Genomic DNA, 21688 nt, shown 5'->3' on the forward strand with positions numbered 1-21688 from the left:
AAAGTGTGAGTTTCCCTCTCTCTCGCCAACTTTGGGAGGTAGAAAACTAATGTTTTTACTGATTTTATGGAAGGTAATGGGGTCTTGTTTATATTTCTGATTTTTTCATAATGAGTGAGATTGAGGATATACATATTTTCAAATATTGATTATTTGCAGTTCATATTTTCTGAATTGTATATTCAAATCATTGCCATTTTTTATTGCATTCATAACATTTACTTATTGATTTATAAAAACATTTTCTATATCGTGAACATTTGCCTTTGTCAATCCTATATAGCTCAAATAATTTTTCTTAGTTGGTTGTTTTTCTTTTGACTTTGCTCATAGTAAAGTTTACTCCAAAAAAAATTATATGTTTTTAATAAGATCATCTCTTAATTGATCTTTTTACTTCCTATAATTAGCATCATACACTAGTGATAGATATTTATTGAAAGTGTTTACTGAACAAATATATAATAAGCTTAGGCCATTTTTCACGGGTACCCTAAAAAGATAGTTATTTTTTATATAATAATCCTTCTCATCAGTTTCACTGAAATTTTTATTTTAAAGTTGAATATATTCCTTATTTAAATGGTGTTTGAGAATGTGTTGGAGTGTATTGAATGGAATTTGTGAATAATCTTTAAAAGGTTATGCTTCAAGCAAACTAAAATCACTTGTTTTATGATACTATAGAAAAAGTGAGAGAATACAGAACACAGTTGTTAATTTTCTGTGCACAACATTCTTCTTGTTTCACCCTGTTAACAAATCTACATTCACAAAGCCTATGCTATTTTACTGGGTCTATAAAATGTGATAGAGACACAAGTAACCTTTTATTCATGAAGTGTGGGGGTATGAACTTTGTAGACAAAAGTTAATTTCCATTAGGATGACAAAGAGTAGTATTCTAGAGAGTATTTGAATTTCCAAGATTTGGTGAAATTTCTTTCCAAAAAGTTATATAAAATAACAGAAGAAGATTTAGGATGTAGCAAATTTGCTTTTGACCTCAGAGATAGACTATAAAATGGTTTGCAACAAAGATATACTTGTAAATAAAGAAACAAAGTTTGTTAAAGGAAGAGAAGTAGAAGTTGAGATTGAAAAATTAAATGAAGAGAAAATATTGAATATTTTTACTATTTAGTGGTATTGCTCCTACACTTATATATTTTTAAGAACAGCTATTTATTTGATGAGATATTAAGGAGTTTTTAAACAGAGGGGTCCGACAGAGATGCATCTTGGGAGATGTTTGCTTCCACCATCAACAAAATAAATTATACGTATTTCTTTTCACTTGGATTTGACAGATGTTTTTGGAGCTCTTCTCTGTTCCAGACACTCAGCAGGTTTAGTGCTGGTGATTAAAAGAGACCATCTCCCTGGCTTCAAGCATTATGCAATCTAATAGACTAATAGACGAGACAGATAATCATAGCAGAATATATCAGCTGTCCTGATGGAGTCAAGGTTAACATTCTGTAGCCACAAATAGGATGCTATTTGTTTTTATGGAATTGGAGGCATGATAATGCAGACTAAGAGTGCGACATTTAGTTTAGAAACTGAAGAACTTGCAGAAATAAGATGAGTATGAGAGATAGGAAGAGAGTTTTCAGAGAGGGATTCTAACAGGGCTGAACGTGGAAAGATGTTCGGAATGGGGAAAATGATGCTTATGGAAACTAACTGTTCCATGAAGCTAGTTTTCTTGCTGATGACTGTGAGTAATCAGCTTATGTTCATGAATTCAACAAGCAAATATGAATTGGTATGCCTTGCCTTCTACCATTGTCTCTCTTCAGTTACCTCTCCTAACTCGCAGCTGGCTTCTAATTATTTGATTACTGAATGTAATGAAATGGATTAATAGGTGTGAACCTTTGACCTAGTCTCTTCCACTCTTTATTCTGTGTCATTTTTTCCACTTAGTGGTGTGATAATAGTAAAAGTAAACATTCCAATGAACTATAAACAACAGGAAATGTTACCTTTCACTAAAAGATTTGTTTCTGCAGGAATATTCTATATGCTAGGCAAAGAAAGACTCCAACCATGGCCTCCATGATAGAGCATGAGGGTCTTTCGAGCATTCCCTTCTTTTATCCTTACTACTCAGGGACCAAGGGTCTTACCTCTGACTTTCAGAGGTCAGTGAGGACAAACACTCACAGGCAGGTACTCTAACGGACAAAGGCATAGCAATTCAGGGTACTGGTCACAGGAATTTCAGAAAGTTTGGGTCAGTTTTATTGTTTTGTAGAATTAGCACATTGCCAATCTAAATAACCCCTAACCATGTATTATTGGTAACTCCAAGCAAGCAAATTATATAGTTTCTTGTTCATTTGCTAGCAAACAATGAAAGATGATGTAGTCAGATACTGTCTTGGATTCAAGTAAAAAAGAAAGTCTGGGGTTAGCTTTGGGAATATTGGGTGGCATGCAGAATTGGCTGGGATTTAGGAAACAAAGATTGCCAAGGATCAGAGGATTTAGAGAACAATATATTCCTGCTTCTTATTGATTATTGAAAAATCTTCAGAACTTCTTTTATGATGAGAATCACAGTTGTTCACTGGATTACAGAGACTCACTAAGTAGAAGACACACGGAGTGTGTCATTCTAGGCATTATAAATGACAAACTCCAAAACTTCGCATGTATGGACCTGTTAAGCACTGAAATATCTCATGGTTACTATAGAATTTTAATTGTATAAAATTAATTTGCCTTTCGTTATAATGAAATTCAAAAGTCGGACTTTGACATAGTTTCTTTTATGTATATGTTCACACTTTGTCACTAGGAGAAATTATTTTTAGTGTCAGTGATGCTGCAGTATAAGACTTATCTTGCTTAAAAAGGCCTCAGAGATTTTCCAAATTATCTTATGACACTACAGTTTTATTCTTCTGAGAACTGCTTGCAATACGTGAGCAAACTGGCCAGAAGACTGGGTATTTATTGGGTACCTACAATGTCTTTATTGTTTTATGTGTTTAGATGTGTAGAGACAGAAGAAAGGATATAAAAGAAGCATACAGATTTCCTAATTATGTGCAAATCATTGCCAAATTTATCTTTTCTATTTCCCTTTTAGTAATATTACTTCTTGCAAAAGAAATCTTTGAAGACTTCCATTTGATTTGAAATAAGTTTTAAATGCCTTAGTGCATTGAAAATGTATTACAGAATTGTACGCTTGAAACCTATGTAACTTTAACCATTGTCACCTCAATAAACTTTTATTAAAAAAAGAAAATGTATTATAGAAAAATTTAAACATATACAAAAGTAGATAGAATATTTATAATGAATCCTCTTGTACCTGTCATCCAAATACAACAATTAACTCATGACTAATCCTATGTCATCTCTATTTTTATCTACTTACTATGCCCACTTTAATTTGAAGCAAATCCCAGGAAGCATATACTTTCATCTGTAAATATTTTGGTATGTTGAATCACTAGAAGATATTATAAAACACACAAGCATGTTACCATTATCACACCCAAAAGAAAAATTAACAATAATTCCAGTTAAATATCCAGTCAGTGACATGCTTGTCAAAATTTTAATTGTCTCCTATCTATCTATCTATCTATCTATCTATCTATCTATCTATCAATCATCTACCTATTATCATTATCATCATCTTTTTATCTACCTCACAGTTTGTTTATTTAAATCAGAACTCAAAGCCTATACTTTGTGATTAGTTGGTATGTCTCTTAATCTGTAGACTCCACCTCTATCTCTTTTTCTCCTATCATTATACTTGTTGAAGAGATCTGATCACTTGTTCTAGATTCTAAATTTGGCTAACCACCTTTCTGGTGCCTTTATCTGTCCTTCTGTCATCTACATGACGTATATATTGGCGTCAGGTCTATATACTTTATCAGATTTAGATTTGTCTTCTCAAGGATTCTGTAATTCTGTTCCTCACTATCTAATGTGTAGCCTGCCCATCCCTCAAAGTTCAGCTCTAACCAGATTAAGCTCCCTTTCTCCTCTGAACATCTAATATCATTTTTTAAAAAATTTCCCAAGTTTTTAGTACATTATATGCATAGAGAAATGACGTAGAATAGTGTTTACATAAAACAGACTTGGATTCGAATCCCCACTTCTTCAATAGTTAGCTCTGTAATCTTGGGCAAATTCATAATCCCCCTGATATTTCTTTACTATTTAAATAAGAATGATTTTACTTCCCTTGGAGATTTTTTCTGAGAATAACATGAAATAATTTACATGAAGTGCTTATCACAGTACCTGGCCACTATGGTCTAAATGTCTGTATCCCACCAAATTTATAGGCTTACTCCTAATATATGAAGATGAGAACATTAAGTGGGGCTTTTGGGAGGTGATTAGGTCATGAAGACAGAGCCCTGACGAGTGAGATTCGTGCCTTTATGAAAGAAGCCCAACAGAGCTCCTTTGTCCCTTCTACCATGTGAGGGCACAGTGAGAAGTCTACAACCCGGAAGAGGGACAACAAACTACCCAGTCTGTGGTATTTTGTTACAGCATCTGAATGCACTAAGACACTGACAGATAGCAAGTACTCAATAGATCAGCACAGTTGTCATCTAGAACCATCCCATTGGTAAGAATTTCAATTTATTGTATTTATATGTATGCTTATGATTTCCTGAATCGCCAAATACTGCGGGCCTTTGGTGGTAGGGATCAGATAAGTCTTTATTGAATTTTTTTGCAGCGTAGAGCTGCTCATTGTAGCATTTGGTGGTGTAGGGAAACATACGATCATGTAAAGCAGTTTCCATGGAGATGCCATTTAAGTCAGGGTGAGGTCAGGAGTTGCCATTTTTGCGTAGATGGATGGGGAACTGCAGAGAATACTTTCTTGTATGTTAACTGCAGTATTCTCAGCCTACAGAATTAAGGAAGCTAGTTGGCATTTTATTTTCAGATTCTGTTCTTTACAATCTTCATACCCTTCGTTGAGACATTAAAAATAAAGTCTCAAGGAATAAAGAGTAACATAACAAGTATCATGTTTCCGCCCTCTAGAATTATTCTGTCAATATTCCTTTTGCATATCTGCTTTTGGTATTTACTTTAGAGATATAAATAACATTAAAAATAAAGTCCCTTTTGACCATTTCTTCCTATCCTCTTCCAGCATTTTCTCCCCACAGGCTATCACGCTCATGAGCCAATGTAAAAATCATTTTACATGCCAATTTAAAAATCATTTTACATGCACAATAAGTGGATGTTTGTGTTTTGTAAAACTTACATACTGTGAATGCAGTTGACCACATGCATTTTTATATAACTTGTTATTCCTGTTTTTAACTATTACTCCTATTTTAACAATTAGAGAGGGGCAGGGTCTAGCCAGGCTGTGGTTTTATGATGCCAGTAATAGGGGTGTAGTGGGATATGGATATTATGGGGAGTCTATTCCTGAGAACATAGGCCTGCAAGGCAGCAGCCAAGACATTTTCCTTAGATTAGAACCAGAATCTTAATGTGACAAACACCACAGAATATTTTCTTTTTTGGGGGGGGCACTGTAGCATCATATGAAAGACTTTGCTTGGCTACAAAGGTGTTTTATTTAAATGGTTTGCTTTATACCCATTTGTTCTATTTTTCCTGTTAGTATGTCTTAGTAGTTTTTATTTTACTTTATGAACAAGATTAGGAATTGTAAACATACAGGATATAGCTTATGGGATTTAATTAAATTCAACAAACCTGAATTGAGGGATTTCTGTATTCTATCCAGACAATTCGCCATCTACGTGTGGACTTCAGTGCTCATTTGAGACTTCGTGACTTGGTCCCTGAATCTGACACAATGTCATTTCCATGCCTGGGAATGATTGTCCTCTTGTTTCTTAGTGCAATTCCTTCCAAGATGTCCTCTTGGTTGATCCACACAACCAATTCCACTTTGATTGTTCATGCAATAGGTCCCATTTACACACAGTGGCTCCTTCAGTATTCTCTCTTCCAAAGAGAGTCTGACCTAAGAAATCTGTAATACCATCCTCTGCAGAAATTGACCTGCCAGATTGGACCTTCTTCCAGAGAAGTTAGGCCTCCTCAAAATTTCGGGGGTGATTAGGAAACCAACAGTAGAATTATATTGGCCTATACTTCAAAAGGCAAATAGTCTCACTATTTATGGCCCTTGAATGGAATGTATTTATGCTGCTAAAAATTCTCTACAGGAATATGACAGGATGGAGAGAGTAAACACAAAGGCATTGACCTATGAGTCTTTCCTTTGAGCTTTGACATAATTTCCCTGGAGGAGACCAGACTTTTAGAGACTACAGTCTCTCCTTTCACAGAATTGAAGCTCTGTATTTGATTTTTAATGGAGGCAACTTTGAAGAGAAAGAGTTGTCTAGCCACACTGACTTTGGTTTGTCACAGACATCGTTTCTTGGCTACCTGGCTTCTACAACAAGACCGTATTTCTTTGGATCCTGGCCCAGTTTAAGGGTTCGCTGTGTCTCAGAGCATAAACCTCCTGCTAAAGAGCGTACAGGTTCCTCAGATGTCTGCTTCCAAATTAAAAGCCTTTAGAATTGTATATATCCTTTTCACCTACTGTCTAGCATTTATTCACAGAGATTTCCAGCATGGATTTGCCAAAGCCTTATTTGGGGCTAGGAAATTGGTAGACAGTAGGTCTTTGCTCTTATATCATCTGAATCAAAAGGGGAACTATCTGGTCAAATAACATATTCACAAACCTCATGTTGCTGACTGACAATCAACTGTGCATTTTGGGGTCAAATGTAATCTAATTATTAATCAAAAGTACGGCATATGCTGTTTACTTCTATGTCATTTTTTCTTATTTCAACCATTGCCATGAAATTTTTAGCCTGTGCTGAAACTGATCATTGCATACTTCAGTCCTGAATCTTGTTATATACATAGCTGGGCTGGAGAGATCAGGGATTTGAGGAAGCCTGTGTGATTTCATACATAACCTTTTGATATTCAAAAATTGTTTAATGCATTGTTTCAGCTAGCATTTGGGATTGGCTTCCCCACTAATTCTATGCCATTGAACCAGAGACAATTTGAAACTGACCTTGCCTGAGTTTGGCTGAGGTTCAAACAGGAGGACTAACCAGTGGACCTCTGAATAAATCTGCCAGGAAGCAAATTAGAAAGCCATGGAAAAGTTATTATGATAATATTTCTATTGGAACACCTGAGGGGGCAGGCAGATAATTCATCCGGCTCCTATATATTTTTGTATGTAATTATTTTTAAAAGATTTATGGTTCATGTTGCCCAATGTAGTAGACTCAGAGAGGATTAAGCGAGAGCTGATTCATAAGGATTCTAGTAGTTCCATGCTCTTCCCAACTATATTCAAGTTGTTTATGGATACAGATAGCTAAGAGATATTTAGAACTTTGAAAAGTTATTACTATTTATGGTCAAATTGAATGGGACTGTTTGGGGCAATGGCTTTTTTGTGGCCCTTTCAGGGGGTTCAGAACTATTTCCATAATAATGTTGAGACATGGCTTTATTTTATATCTATTTGTTAACCCACAGAGCATAGCAACAAATCCATTTAAAATGGGAAATTCTATATGAACATGGAAAAATAATCTTTGAAAAAAGTTTAGTAAAACACAATTTATTTTCTATTTTTCCATCTTTATTGAGGTATAATTAACAAATATGATTGTATATGCTTAAAGTGCACAACGTGATGATTTGATATACATATACCTTGTGAACTATTTACCACGATTAAGCTAATTAACACATTTGTCACCTCACATAGTTACCTCTGTGTGTGTGTGTGTGTGTGTGTGTGTGTGTGTGTGTGTGTAGAGAATGCTTAAGAGCTGCTCTGTTAGAAAATTTCAAATATACAAAGCAGTTTTATTAACTAATGCCTGATCCTCAGAACTTATTCATCTTGTACCCTTTCTTTGACCAACATCTCCCCGTGTCCCCCACTCCCCTGCCCCTGGCAACCACCATTCTGCTCTCAAGCAGTATTTCTTTTTAAATAACCAGAAAATAATTACTGTCAGAATCAATGAAATTTTTATAAAGAGAACTAATTTCCATAAAATAATATGAGTTTCAATAGCTTTTGGATACATTAGATTGTGTTAATCTTTGTTAAAGAAAAAAAAAGTATGACACTTGTTAAAGATGGTTGGTGAGGCAGACTTAATTCAGGACGATCACAATTGGTACAGGGACGACTGCAATGGGATTTTACAGTGAGGGAGAGAGATTGGGCTCAACCCTGCAAACATCATGTGCAAGAATCGAAAATCACTAAGAGGAAACATCAGGGGTAAAGGGAGTTCCGGGTAAATTGGACTAACCAGGTTCTTGCTGAAGACAGGGCAGGGTCACTTGGGGGATGGTGGAAGATAAAGAACTTGATTAGACCGTGAGAGTGATCAGATATCAAGGGGGGTGGGGGTGGGAGTGGGTTCTGGTTAAGCTGACTTAGCAGAGTGTTTGCTAAAACAAGATTTTATAAAGACGTGCACAGATAGGCCAAGGAGAAGGTTTAGGAACCTGACCAAAGTTTGGTGAAGCTAAGAATTTTTGTCACTATAATCAGAATTGTGTTTTAGTACAATCATTTAGTTTATCTTATATTTTTTATCAATTTCCTCATAATAAAATAACTATATTATAGGAGAAGTTAAAATTGATAGAAATTCTATAAGAATACTAAACATTAATATAAATCAATTCAAACAAAGGAAAAGTTTTCAATGACAATATTCCCCGAGACGTAAATGTACACGATTTTAAGCTTATTTACAACCCTATTTAATGTTAAATTGTTAAAAAGGATGTTTCATTTCATTGAAAGACAGCATTTAAACAATTTTACTTTTATTAAGTTTATTTTATTCCTGTGTTAAATTTATTTGCTTAATATAAATCCATTCTATAAATCAGAATTTCATAAAATGTAAAAATTATTGTTTTTCTTAGTCTGAATGCTCTTTTTAAATCTTTATAGGAAAGTGGGTGTGCCTCTGGCAGAGCTATTTTCATGCAGTTCTGCTTGTGCAAATTATAGAATGTGAATTCTTTCTCTAAAAATAGCCTGATGACTCTCTCAAGAATCTTTCTGTGCCAGAATGATGTTTGACTTCTGATACTTACTCAGGGGTGCTATATATGGAAACTAAATGTTGCATCCAGTGCTTGCTTAGGCAGCATATATGCTTAAGCATTGCATCTATAGCAATAGATTCAAATATATTGTAGCATTAACATGTTTTTACTTATACATAAAGAAATGCTATTATGTTTTTACTTATGATTCAGGAATGTGGAAGAAACAAGAAATTCTGTCTTGAATTGGTGCACATTCATAGTTATTTTTAAAACAGTCAAATAACTATCAATGTGTACCAATTGATACCAAGAGTATCAGTGATATAGAACAATGACTGTTATTTACAGAGGCAGAGACCCAAGGGAGCCTATGCCCATTGTTAGATGTATAAATTGCAAACTATTTTTACTCTTCTCTTCATTCATCACCTGCTCTGCTAGTCACATTTGCATGCATACTAATTTAACAGGCACCTGTTACCATGGCAGCGCAGAATAAAAATGAAATCTATTATTTTATGAGGTGAGAGTTCCCAAGTGATACAGGTGCAGGCTGGTGAAAACATTTTTGCTTTGTATCGCTCCCAAGGTAAGAGGCTGGGTCTGTATTAACAAATTCCATGGGGACTGTGGGATTTGTCTTAAGTTGCTCTTCTCTGTGATCCTCTACCTTCACACATTCACCAGATTACAGGGATCCAACTCTACTTCTGCTGATAACATGGCAACCATGCACTGGCTTACACAGAGACAAATTCATGTCGACAAATTTTCCATTGTCGTTAGCTGATAAATTAGTCCATATGTTTCTGTGTTTCTCTTAACCTAGAGGAGGGCCGATAATGGCAACAATTCTCACTGTCTTTTTGACTTTTTGAAGTAAGGCAATTTCTGAAAATGTGACTTTTTTTCTCCATGCATTTTCTAAAAACAAATGAGATGTCCTATGAGACACTGGTATTCAAAGGAAACTTCCAGAAACTGCTAATTATAGAAAAATGTCCTAATGTTATTTCTATCACATCTGCTTGTGCATTTATCAAATGCCTAATACATGCAAGGGGACTCTCTGTGGGATGTAAGAGATCATGGTCTGTGGTAAGTGAAACCAAACCCACATAAAGAAGCCAACCGAGAGCAAATGACAAGCACAAGCTGTTCCATTGTTTGCTCCTTTCCTATTTTTTTCCAGCTCCATTCACTACATGCTACCTTAAAAAGACCCATGTCTTAGTAAGCCACTAGTATTTTATTTGAGTCTTCCCAATAGAAGACAGTGTTTTGAAAGGGCTTTGTAAATAGCCAAATGCAAAGTGAATACCAACTTTGAGCAGAATTCTTTCAATAATAAACATTCATTAAGTGCCTACTGTGTGCCAGGCTTTGGATGAGTTATGGTGTGAATTGTCAGATTCTATTCATTATGTGTTTTGTTGCATAATTTAAACCTGCTCTGTAAAAATGCAATTTATTTGTTAAAGGTGCAGTTTTTAAACAGTAAAAACAAATAGATGGTAAGAATCTTAAGATACAGACTTACCAAACCAGAAACACACACACACACACACACACACACACACACACACACACACACATTCATACCCTTAAAGAGGTGTAGAAAAATATATAGGGTTATGTAATTTAACTAAAAGAATTGAGAAAAATGTTTGGATAAGGGCAAATTCTAATCTGTGTTAAAAAGAACATCTTCATTTTGCTCTTTCTTCAGCTTCCATCTACACTCGGCCTTCGTTCCCTTCAGTTTTCATTCTTTTAACATTTTAACCTGATGACCTGCTCCCTTGCCTTATACCTTTCTTTCAAATGTACATGAGAAAATGAGAGTGAAACTTGTAGACACATCCACTTTTGTTAACTTTTTCTTATAGGCACGATACTCTTACTCACCTTTTGCTCCGACCTCTGATGGCAGTATCCTACTGTGTTACTCAATTAGCGATTAATTCAAAGACCCCAGCCAGTGCATGCAGTCCACAGTAAGTGCAAAAATTGCAAGTAAGCATTAAGCACTTCGATAGCAATTTGGTAGAGTCGTTTTGTCTATTGCTCTAAATATTGGTATTTTGTACTTTTAAAACTTTCATCCGTCCAGTAATAAATTAGTTTTTAAATTGTTTTGTTTTAGCAAAGCAGTTGTCCACATAGATTGTGGGGCCAGGGGAGAGAAAAGATAAAAACACCTGATCACCACAGTTTGAGAAGCACTGATCTAATGTATTCTCAGTTTCTCTAAAGATGTTTTTTGATTTCCTACCTTCATGCCTTTGCCTATTTTTCAGTTAATACTGCCTGTCGCTTACTCCCCACTATAACATTCTCTCCATGAATTTTTCTTTTACACTTCTTCTGACTCTTACACTGAAGTTCTTTGTATTTCTGCTGAAATCTTATAACTAGTATTTATTGGATATGTCCTGTCATTTAACATTCTATACAAATGCACTTGCTTTTTTGCAGTACCGTCTTGGAGGCCACACCTGAGAGATAGGATCAGGATGGATAAGCATGGACGTGGAAGTCATAGACGTCTGGGTTAAAATCCTGAGTTCTGTCATTTATAAGCTGAGGGACCTGGGGCCAGTCAACTAGGCTTTTTATACCTCAGTTTCCTTATTTATCAAATGGGACTATTGGTTGCACCTATCTCTTAAGGTTGCTATGAAGATGAAAAGAAATAGTATACATAAAGCATTAAGTGCGCAGTTCCTGGCATGTACTAAACACTCAACAAGTGACTGCTGTTGTGTTTTTCATTACTAATATTAGCAGCATTTTAAGACTATTTTTTATTGCCTTCGTTCAGGCATGGCCTGAAATTAGTCATTTAATCACATTGTTTTGAGGAAAAAGAAGAAGTGAAGAAGCTTCCATATGCTTTGACAGACCCACTTTTTGAAGACACAACTAGAATGGGTGTTGTGCCAAAAAGTGGAAAGTCACCAGATAGCTGATGGGCTTTGCAGAGCTCCTCAGTGAGTGCAGTGGAGGCCTCCATGTTTCAGCATCGAGAGCATCACATGAGTCACTCATAAGATACTTTTTCCTACAGGCAAAACTAACACTACCAAAAGGAAAATGGAATAATAAAAAACAACTTTAGAAGAAGGCAATGATCCCCACCCACAAAAAATTTGGCTGGAACACCTGGATTTTTCCGAGTATAATTTTAGTTAGGTAAACATTGAAATGATGTATTTTCCTAAAAGAGCAAAGAGTAATTTTATGGAACATAGTGGTTGACAGTAATCTTCAGATTCAGAAGGTCAATTTTGCAAAAGATTTTCCTTGTTTTAAAGAATAAAATGTAAATTTGAACAAAATGAAATAATGATGTTCAATACTCACAATTGCCGAACTGCCAAAATTTACCCTCAAATAGTATTTTTGTAGGATAATGTCTAAGAACATAGACACGTAGATGTGAACTACTGTGCTAATCATGCAGTAGTTAAATGATGTTTTTAATGTGTGCACTGAACAAGCATATTAAAACCATATTATAGATTCATAGCTATTTAGAATATGCTTTATTAGGCTTTAAAAAATAGGTAAACTCTCTTAAAAGTAAGCAGAAATATATTCAGTAGGTAACTAAATTAAATACCAAGCAAAATGGCACTGAATTTAAGGGAGTGGATTATGGTTTTTGTGGTCAAATTATTTCTGGTATATTGAATGTGAATTCAAAAGGAAGACTATAAACAAAATTCAGAGACGGGCCAGGGAACTAGGTATAAGAGCTTTTTAAACCCTTGCTACATAAGGGCAATAACACAAAGACATAATCTACTATAGCTGGAGGATGGGAAAAACAAAGTAAAATCCAGATTTGAGGACTTTTAATCCATTTCTGTGTCTGTAAGTGTGGACACACACACACACACACACACACACACACACACACACACACACACAGACTCAGTACACGTGAACATACCCACCATGTACATGTGAGGATCTGAATAAAAGGAGTGGTAAACATTTTTCTGAAAAGGAGTTGAGCACACACACCCATTTTCAATAATAAGGTCTGTTAGATTTGAGTGGTGCAGCAGTCTGTCAGGGAAGTGGTGAAATCATCACAGACGGTTGAGTGATTCAAAATTAGATCAGATGAAGCACTTTAAAAATACCCTGTAGGAAACAATCTAAAGTTGGGAAGGCAATAAAAAGATGACCTAAATTGGACTTTTCCACCTCTAATTTTTAATGCTTTTCATGTAGTTTAAAAGTAGAAGAGTATAATACATACAGAAGTACTGAAAATTAGGGCCTCAATTCTAAAGTGCTTGTTGTTACATCCAACATAACAGACCTTGATGTTATAGTCAAAATTAAATAGGATTTGATTTTTCCTCATATGTAATGTTATTATAACTGATATAAACATATGATAATGATGATGCTGGAAAAATGGTAGAGAGATTCTTTAAGAATTATTAACTAATTTTTTTAAAAAATAAGGAGCTTGGAAGAGAAGCAGCTTCTAGAAGAGTTATTTTTCATGTTCTCCCTGACCCCTGATCTTGACTTAGATAATTGGTAATCAGATGCAATGTCTTCATATGATTTGATTTACCTTATATCCAAAGGCAGTCAAAGTACCATGTAAAATGAATCAAATTACATAGAAAAGGCTCAATAAATTTTTCTAATCATTTCTAATTTATGCTTTTTTTCATTTAACCTACAGTGATTTGCTTGGGGCACTCTTGCTCAATTTCAGGAAACTCATTTATCTTCATGTCGAACGAATGTACTGTAACCAGCGGTGGGATCTTCCTGTTGACTGGAATTAGCCTATGTGACCTTTTGGATAAACCACTGATTAGACATATGTCCCCCTGGGTCAACTGGAATCAATCCTGACCGGCCTTCCTTATCTGTGGATTGTTTCTAGATCAATAGTGTGCCCTCTGAGCTGTCCAAATGCTTGGCATTTCACTGACCACCCCTGCTCCATATGACTGATTTTACATAAAGCTCATAGGAAATTTGCTTATGCTAATTTACGTCTCTTATAATCTCTGCTACTCAAAGTATGCTGTTTGATACTAAGTCCACTGACGTGCAGAAGACAGAGAGGAAGTCATTTGCCCAGTTCTTCAAGTGTGTTGTGGTAGTGAGGCAAAATTAAATGACCACTTTATTTTCCCCTGGAAGTGGTGGTGTGAGGAGGTGCGGGCCACAGGCACCGTTTACCTTGATGCCTAGCCCACGGAGAGGTGGTAGGAGATACGTAGTAAACTTCTGTTGGATGGATGAATTAATGATCATTTCAAAGGAGGCTACATTTTGGTACTACTCTTTCCGCATTCTTTTCTTCACACCCGGCCTGCCTCCTAGAATGGCCAACCCCCAGGATCTGTAAAAACACAGGAGGAGGAGACAGGATGGGCATTTAGTGCCAAAAGAATAAACATGACATTCTGTGTCTAGCCATGTTTTGCATCATGAGCATGTACATAAACTTCCACCAGCCATAAGCTATTCAGTGTGACATATAATGGGGGAAAATCATGGCATTATGGAGACAGATACAACTGGGTCTAAATCTTAACTTTGATACTAATATTTTACCCAAAGCAGATTATTTAACCCCTCTGAGGCTCAGCTTTCCTTCAGTAAAATGGAGAAATTACCTTTTGCCTTGGAAGCTTGTTTTGAGGTAAATCACTTCATATTGTGTGTATGTGTGTCTCAACTATTATAACAACAGCTTTCATTTCTTGAGTATCTACTAGATGCCTGAGAGCAGGATTTTCATTAATCTTCTTACTAACCATGCAAGGTGAATAGTATCATTCCTACTATATAGGTAATTAAACTGTGAATCAGTGATGTAAAGGAATCTATACAAGGTCATAGAGCCAACAAGTGTGAGAGCAAAATTTGACTTTAAATTTATCTAATTTCTGAGCCAAGGCTTTAATTTACCCGGATCAATAAATATTTCTTTCATTGTCCCAAGGAAATGGAAATTACACAATTTTTTCCTTTTCTAATTAATCTTTGTTCATCCTCTTCTATATGGTCGTAGCCCTATTCCCCATAATAAACCCTAATAGACCCAATAGTTTTGTCCAGTTGAGCCACTGAGATAACTCAGATTTTCTGTAACCCAATCCAAGGGAGAAAACAAGATAGAGCCTTCTGGATATGTAGAAGTACAGCCGTTTCTATCTTCTGTCATGAATAGAGTCAGAGACTTTTCTGGCTGTGCATGCACATGTGATGTCAGTGGGAACTGTGACTATTAAGGGTGGAGACGCCAAACTAGGGTGATCTGCCTTTGGAGCTGTTAGCAGAAGCTGGAAAAGCTTATAACCATAGCTGAGTCAGAAGGATATGAACCTTGGACTTATCCTGACAGTTGCCTTTAACGAAATGAAGCTGTTAGGTTCTGGCAAGTCAGCTATTTAGAAAATACCAGTTCTTTGGAACTCTTCTGACTTTCCCGAGTTTTGTTTTTACTCAGCATCTTGAATTTTGTTTTTGTTTTTCATTATCAGATTTATAATCGCTTGGATACCAATTGCTGTGGATTCAGACCTCAAAAGGAAGATGCCTGTGTACAGAACGGACTGAGGCTGAAATGTGATCACCAAGATTCTGTGGTTCTGGCCCACATTGTCCAGCGAAAGCATGACCCAAGACATTTGGTATTTATCAACAACAAGGGTTTCTTTGACAGAAGTGAAGATAACTTAAACTTCAAATTGTTAAAAGGCATCCAAGAGTAAGTTTCGTGATGTAGGATTTCAGATTTATATTAAATAATTAGTAAGGTTTTCAGAAACCTCACATCCTGTGTCTGATTGATTTAATCCTTGAATTGTGGGTGTGGACTCTGGGAATGGAGGCGCAGAAAAGGGAAACAAAACCTAGCGGAACAGAACAAGGCTGCATCCAGGGTATCACTGCCTCCAGCCCATGCAACCTGCAAAGCTCCTGCTATATTTCACATCCATCATGTTGCTTGGCCCTCACTGTGAAAAATCCATGTGGATTAGGGTGGAAGCATGCAGAAATCTCTCGAATAGGAACTGGCAGAACAGGGATAAGCAGGTGGCAGAGGCTCCGTTATTTGGGCATGGGACAGGGAAACTAACTAGGCATGCAGATATTGGCATGGCAGGGTGTCCAAAGGCACAATAAACTCCGGCGGCTTTTATGACTGTGGTGGAACATTAGAGCCAATCTGCTGAGTAGAACACTGTACCAAAGGGTAGCAGCTGTTTAATTCAGGTAGGAGGGTTTTCGAACATTTGGAAATCCTACCAGTAGACATAGATTATGGAAAAAAGTATCTCAAACTTACATGTAACTGGAAATAAAGGAAACTAAGACACTTAATAGTGGCAGTAGCCCTGCTGTAGAATCGGAGCTGTTCAACCTGCTATGGAGATAGACGCTAGATTTTAGGGTCCACCTGTAGCCACGCTTCATGGTTTTCCTGCCTTAGTCAGAAATCAGAGTGATCAAGAACTTGGGATATGTTTGAGACTTGAAAATGGAGAGGTGAATTTCTAAAGTAGTTGACCAGCTGTGTGAAGCTAAGTGACTGCTGGAAAGCACATGAGCAAGTCTAAAATTGAGGGTAGAAGCAAAGTCTTCCAAATCCAAGTCCAGTGATTTTTCTGCAATAACATGCTATGCGTGCTGTTACTATTGCTCTTGTTAATAATCCTCTGAAGCATATTTCAATAGTCCTTCCTCGCACTGAGAATTAGGTAATGTAGGTTTTATGTACTTTCAACCCTAGAGATAGCACTGTGAGACTTTCATGAGCCCCAGTTTCATGAGTGTTTCCCATGTTTTGCCCTCACATCTCTTTGTGGATTGAAGGTAGAATATAAGGCAAATTGTCTCCTGAAAGTATCTAAATGAAGGAAATTTGACATGTAGGAAAATTGACACACCTATGGTATCACTTACTGAGTTGATACTATGGGGCCTTCTTAAATCCCTAAATTTTCTCTTAGAATTAAGAGTCCCTGGAGAATGCAGTCCATCCATTTTTATAAATATGAATACTATTTTATTTATACTTTCAAAGAAAATTTAACTTTAAATGCTTTATGAGGAGTAATGAGTTTCGTTAAATCCTCCTTGAATATGTAACTCACACACTGAAAAACAAAAATGAAGATTTTGCTAACCCAGATTTATGCATAGAATAATCCTATTAACCAATATAATGCAAAGACCGGTAATTTTTTGATTTCTCTTTGTGAAAACAATTCACCAGTAAAAAGAACCACGGTTTTAAGAATTTCATCTCATGCATTGTGCCACAGCTAAATTAGTCGAAAGGCCATAGCATTTATAAATCATAGATTCCTAATACTTCAAAGAGCTAAAATGCTTAATTAACACTATGGCCACTACGTCACATACTGCATGTCTTCAGGAGCTCAGAGCATCCTAGCAGCCTTCTTTATTTCCACACTTATTCAGACTCATCGAGAATGTCCAGCTCTGTGTCCTCTGGTTTTTCTGCAGCAGCAGAAGTGCAGAAGCACGTGGATGCCTTGCGTTCATGCCCCTGAGTGCCATGCCCCACTTGCTCCATTGAAATTTAGAAAAGGTACTTAGAAGGCTTGAAACTTCTGGCAAACTGCACTCTTCCAGCAAGTATGTGCTCTTGTTTTGGTTTTTCAGGAACAACTACTTTTACTTGAAAATTACTATGAAACCTCAATATTTTCACTGTGCTTTCATCAGCGTTTTAATCACAGCTGGGGAAGGCCGAATTGGTGATTCAGAAAAATACATTACTAGTGATTTTGAACCAGAACTTTTACTAAGATAATGTGTGTGCTAGACCCTGGCCTTTTTCTTCTTGTGTGAAGGTCAGGAAGTACATGCATTCTCTTAAGCTAATTCTAAATTGGCCTCAGGTTTTCCAGAGAGATGGTTCCTGGTGGAATGCCCTGGCTCTAACACTTGAGTTTTGCTAAATTGATTTGAAAACAATTTAGTATTCCAGTTCAAGAAAACGCTCCCAGATCCTTAGAATTCCTGAAGTATAATCTGAATCAGGGGCAATTCTTTATTTAATTGGGCATTTTGGAATTATTCCTTTCTGTTTTTACTGCACGTATTTTGGATTCTTCCCCATGTAACTTCTACTCAGGAAGAGAACTTGCCTGAAATTGTCAGCATTTTGCTGAAGACTTTCTTGCATAAAACCTGACGTTGACACGTAGGAGAATACTATTCGACTTGACAGATTCAAGTGGTTTCCATGGGTGAAATGGAGTTTGAGATTGAGGAAAGTATTTTTGCCCATCCAACAGAATTCTCTTTTTAATTCTGTGCCTCTCTTTACCTACATATCATGGCCTGAGGTAAGATGTTAGCATGTCAACTTCTCAATGGTATAGAAAATTTCGTTCCCTTGAAATGTATTATTCTAGTATATTGTTATGATAAGTGTCTGCTTGACAGTGATCAAAATGTTTTGATTCTCAAGGTACTGTTTCATAGTGTGATTTATGCCAGATTAATGAAGGGCAGAGCAGTTGGGTAAGGTATAACATTTCCAAACAATTACTAAGAGTGAAATATTTTATCTTTTCAGGTTTCCTGAATCTGCAGTTTCTGTTTTGAAGAGCCAGCACTTACGGCAGAAACTCCTTCAGTCTCTGTTTCTTGATAAAGTTTATTGGGAAAGTCAAGGAGGTAGACAAGGAATTGAAAAGCTTATTGACGTAATAGAACAAAGAGCCCAAATCCTCCTCACCTACATCAGTGCACATGGAGCCAAAGTATTACCGATGAATGAATAACAAAAGGATCTTCTGGCTAGAGTACTAGATGTATTTATGTATTTTTTTTGTTTTTGTTTTTGAACTAAGTACACAAATCTCAAGTCCTTTTAAGAATGTGGCAGTGTAGATGAATATATAAAAGAAATAAATTGAACCAAGTATATGTGATGGGCTTTAGCTCTATAAGCAGACTTATAATGCTTTCAAAAATCATGTTCCTCAAAAAATATTTGTTTGTATTTTTCACTAACATCATGTCATGTGAGTCTCAGTATCTGTTGATCGAATAGTTGCAATAATTATTCCAGCTAACTTTGTTAAAACATTTGTTATGTTGTTTAGTAGAATGGTATAAACTGACTCCTTTAATAAATTATATTTTGTGCCATTTTCATGAGTCTGTCCAGATACTAATGGGCATGATTCTTGGCATTATTTGTTGCTGATTGTTACCACACAGCAGTCCCAGCACTAACCCAGGGGCCAGTCTGCACTGGAAAACTGAGGCACACAATCTGTAAGTACATCAGCACATGCAATAGTTCTAAATAGAAATGGTGAGTCATTTGCAAAGCTATCTGTATATATTTTACTGTAGCTGTAAATGACCAGGCATTTCTGTGATTCTGAGCAGTGAGAACCACATTTTCCATTCCTTTTTTAGACATTTACTTCATTGTCAGTGTCAGAAACTATCCACATCTCACAATTTATATGTTAGGTGATTTTGCTCTCTCAGTTTTGGTCCAATTTATGTCTAGTGGCTTAGAAATTAAACAATTTTAAGGCATGAAGTTACCTATTTGAAACTATACTTACCGAGTATCTTTCTAAAAATGGATGCCCTTTTTAAAAGTATTGTTATTTTTACAAAGGATGAACTATAATTTCTGTATATTTCCTTAATAAGAGTGGGTTTCTTCAAATTTGTTCTGTGTAATTATATTTAAGCTGATTGCATTGCTATTTCCCAGATATTGACAATAGGGCCAGATATTGAGTGTGTTTAAATATATTGTGTGGCTTATTCCAATGTGAAAAATATGAACAAAATAAATTAAAACCTGACTGATCAATTCTCCTCAAGGAAAGCACATGACTAGAATGAAAGCAGCAAATTTGGATATTATTAAACTTCAGATAATTCTCCCCAGTTCCCTCTACCAACTTTTTAAATTTGGCGGAAGGATTTGGAGATAGAGTCTTCATGTGCTGGCGGCTCTTCATAGTCTTAGAAGATACCCATGTCATCGTGTATGATAGATGTTCATATAGAGGTTTCAAATCTTGAACAAATCATCATTATCCTCTCACCCCCACACACTCCACCCTTTACTTAAACACTAATAGACTGAATTTTCCTTTCCCTGCAAGTTGAAAAATACAATTTAAGAATGTTTTTAATAACAAGAACATATCTGTAGATTCTGATTTATACAAAAGTATAGGGGCAAAATGTCAAAATAACATGTTAAGTACAGGAGAAGATAGACTCAGGAGAGAGAGATCATTTGATCGTCTAACTGTAACTTTTCTAGGCTCCCATTCAAGTACTGCATTTTAGGGCCCTTGTTTGCCGGGCTCACGTTTGGAGAGTTGGTGTTGCGACCATTCTTGCTGTACAGCACTGAGTGTCTCCCTCCGATCCCATCTCTTCAGCGTACTCTTTGTCTCTCCTGAGTCTCCACTTTAACCTGTGGTATTTGGGTTTTTAAAGATCGCTTTTTCTCTCATTAATCATTATATTAATGAAAAATTGGCCTAACAAAAGTTTGGGAGCCCAGGTTCTACTGTGAGGCACTGACTTGAAGTAACTTGTGGTCCAGTTACCTTACACCTTGTCTTATCAAGGAGGCATATGTGCATTGTAATATGCTTTTTATGGAATATACCATCTTCATCCAAATTGGTGCTGTTGGTGGTGGGATTCCAGGATTCTGAGACGTGAGCTTTAATTTTGTGTCTCAAGTTACCTGCTTTTGGCCAGCATCGTCTTCCCATATGTGGGTCTGACTTTGTTTGTTTGCCTTCAGTTTTTCCAAAATACTTAATATCAAACGAAAGGTTCAGGAACACATGTTAGTTTTAGTCACTTTTGCTTTTTAACAATGTATTTTGTTTTATAATCAGTGAATAATTCATGCTGTATTACTTTTGAATTAATGGATAGCTGAAGGCCAGGCTATTAATTCTAAGAAGTAATGCTCCTCTTTTCCCTTACTGAATCAATGAGAATATTCTGTATCTTTCAAATGTACTCAGATTATTTGTGGGTCGCATAGGCACATTATGTGGTTTATTTATAACTTGATAAATTTAAAATAGAACAATTTACCTTGGCAGACATACAAAAGCTTATTCTTGTGTGATTTATTTTCTTTAAACTTATGAAAATACATATCTTAAAAATCTGTAATAAAATATTAAAAATTAAAGATGCATGCTTTCTATTTTGTAGATGGGTTCATTATCTTTTGTAGATGGGTTACTTCTCAGAAGTGAAGTATAGAGGAATGTTTGCTACTTTTATCCATGATAAAAGAAAGAATTGAATAGTCAAGAATTTTATTGGATTGTGTTTGTGTATACATATATTTGATATTATTAGTGACATGTTTTCTCTTGATGTGCATATAGCATAGTTTTAGGTGGCATGCAAATTAACAGATACCGTAAACTATAAGAGAATATTTAATTTTTGGTTTTCTTTGCTTTGGGTGAATCTTACAATTATGTTTAAAGTTTTCCTTTTTAAAATTTTCAGC

General features: G+C 35.9%; 1 protein-coding gene across 4 annotated transcripts in view; it reads left to right on the forward strand.

Moving 5' to 3' along the window:
* GASK1B (golgi associated kinase 1B) overlaps nucleotides 1-21358 on the forward strand; it is a 43021-nt gene extending 21663 nt beyond the window's left edge. For all 4 annotated transcript variants that reach the window (XM_019733238.3, XM_019733240.3, XM_019733241.3 and 1 more), the window contains 2 exons: nucleotides 15660-15886; nucleotides 18734-21358. In XM_019733238.3, the coding sequence (XP_019588797.3) occupies nucleotides 15660-15886; nucleotides 18734-18941 (435 nt within the window). In that variant the 3' untranslated portion in view covers nucleotides 18942-21358. The remainder of the gene's footprint in view (nucleotides 1-15659; nucleotides 15887-18733) is intronic.
* The last annotated feature ends 330 nt before the right edge of the window (nucleotides 21359-21688 follow it).

The sequence above is a fragment of the Rhinolophus sinicus genome, chromosome 15, assembly GCF_057876585.1.
Source record: "Rhinolophus sinicus isolate RSI-liver-muscle chromosome 15, RSI-T2T, whole genome shotgun sequence".
Classification (NCBI taxonomy): Eukaryota; Metazoa; Chordata; class Mammalia; order Chiroptera; family Rhinolophidae; genus Rhinolophus; species Rhinolophus sinicus.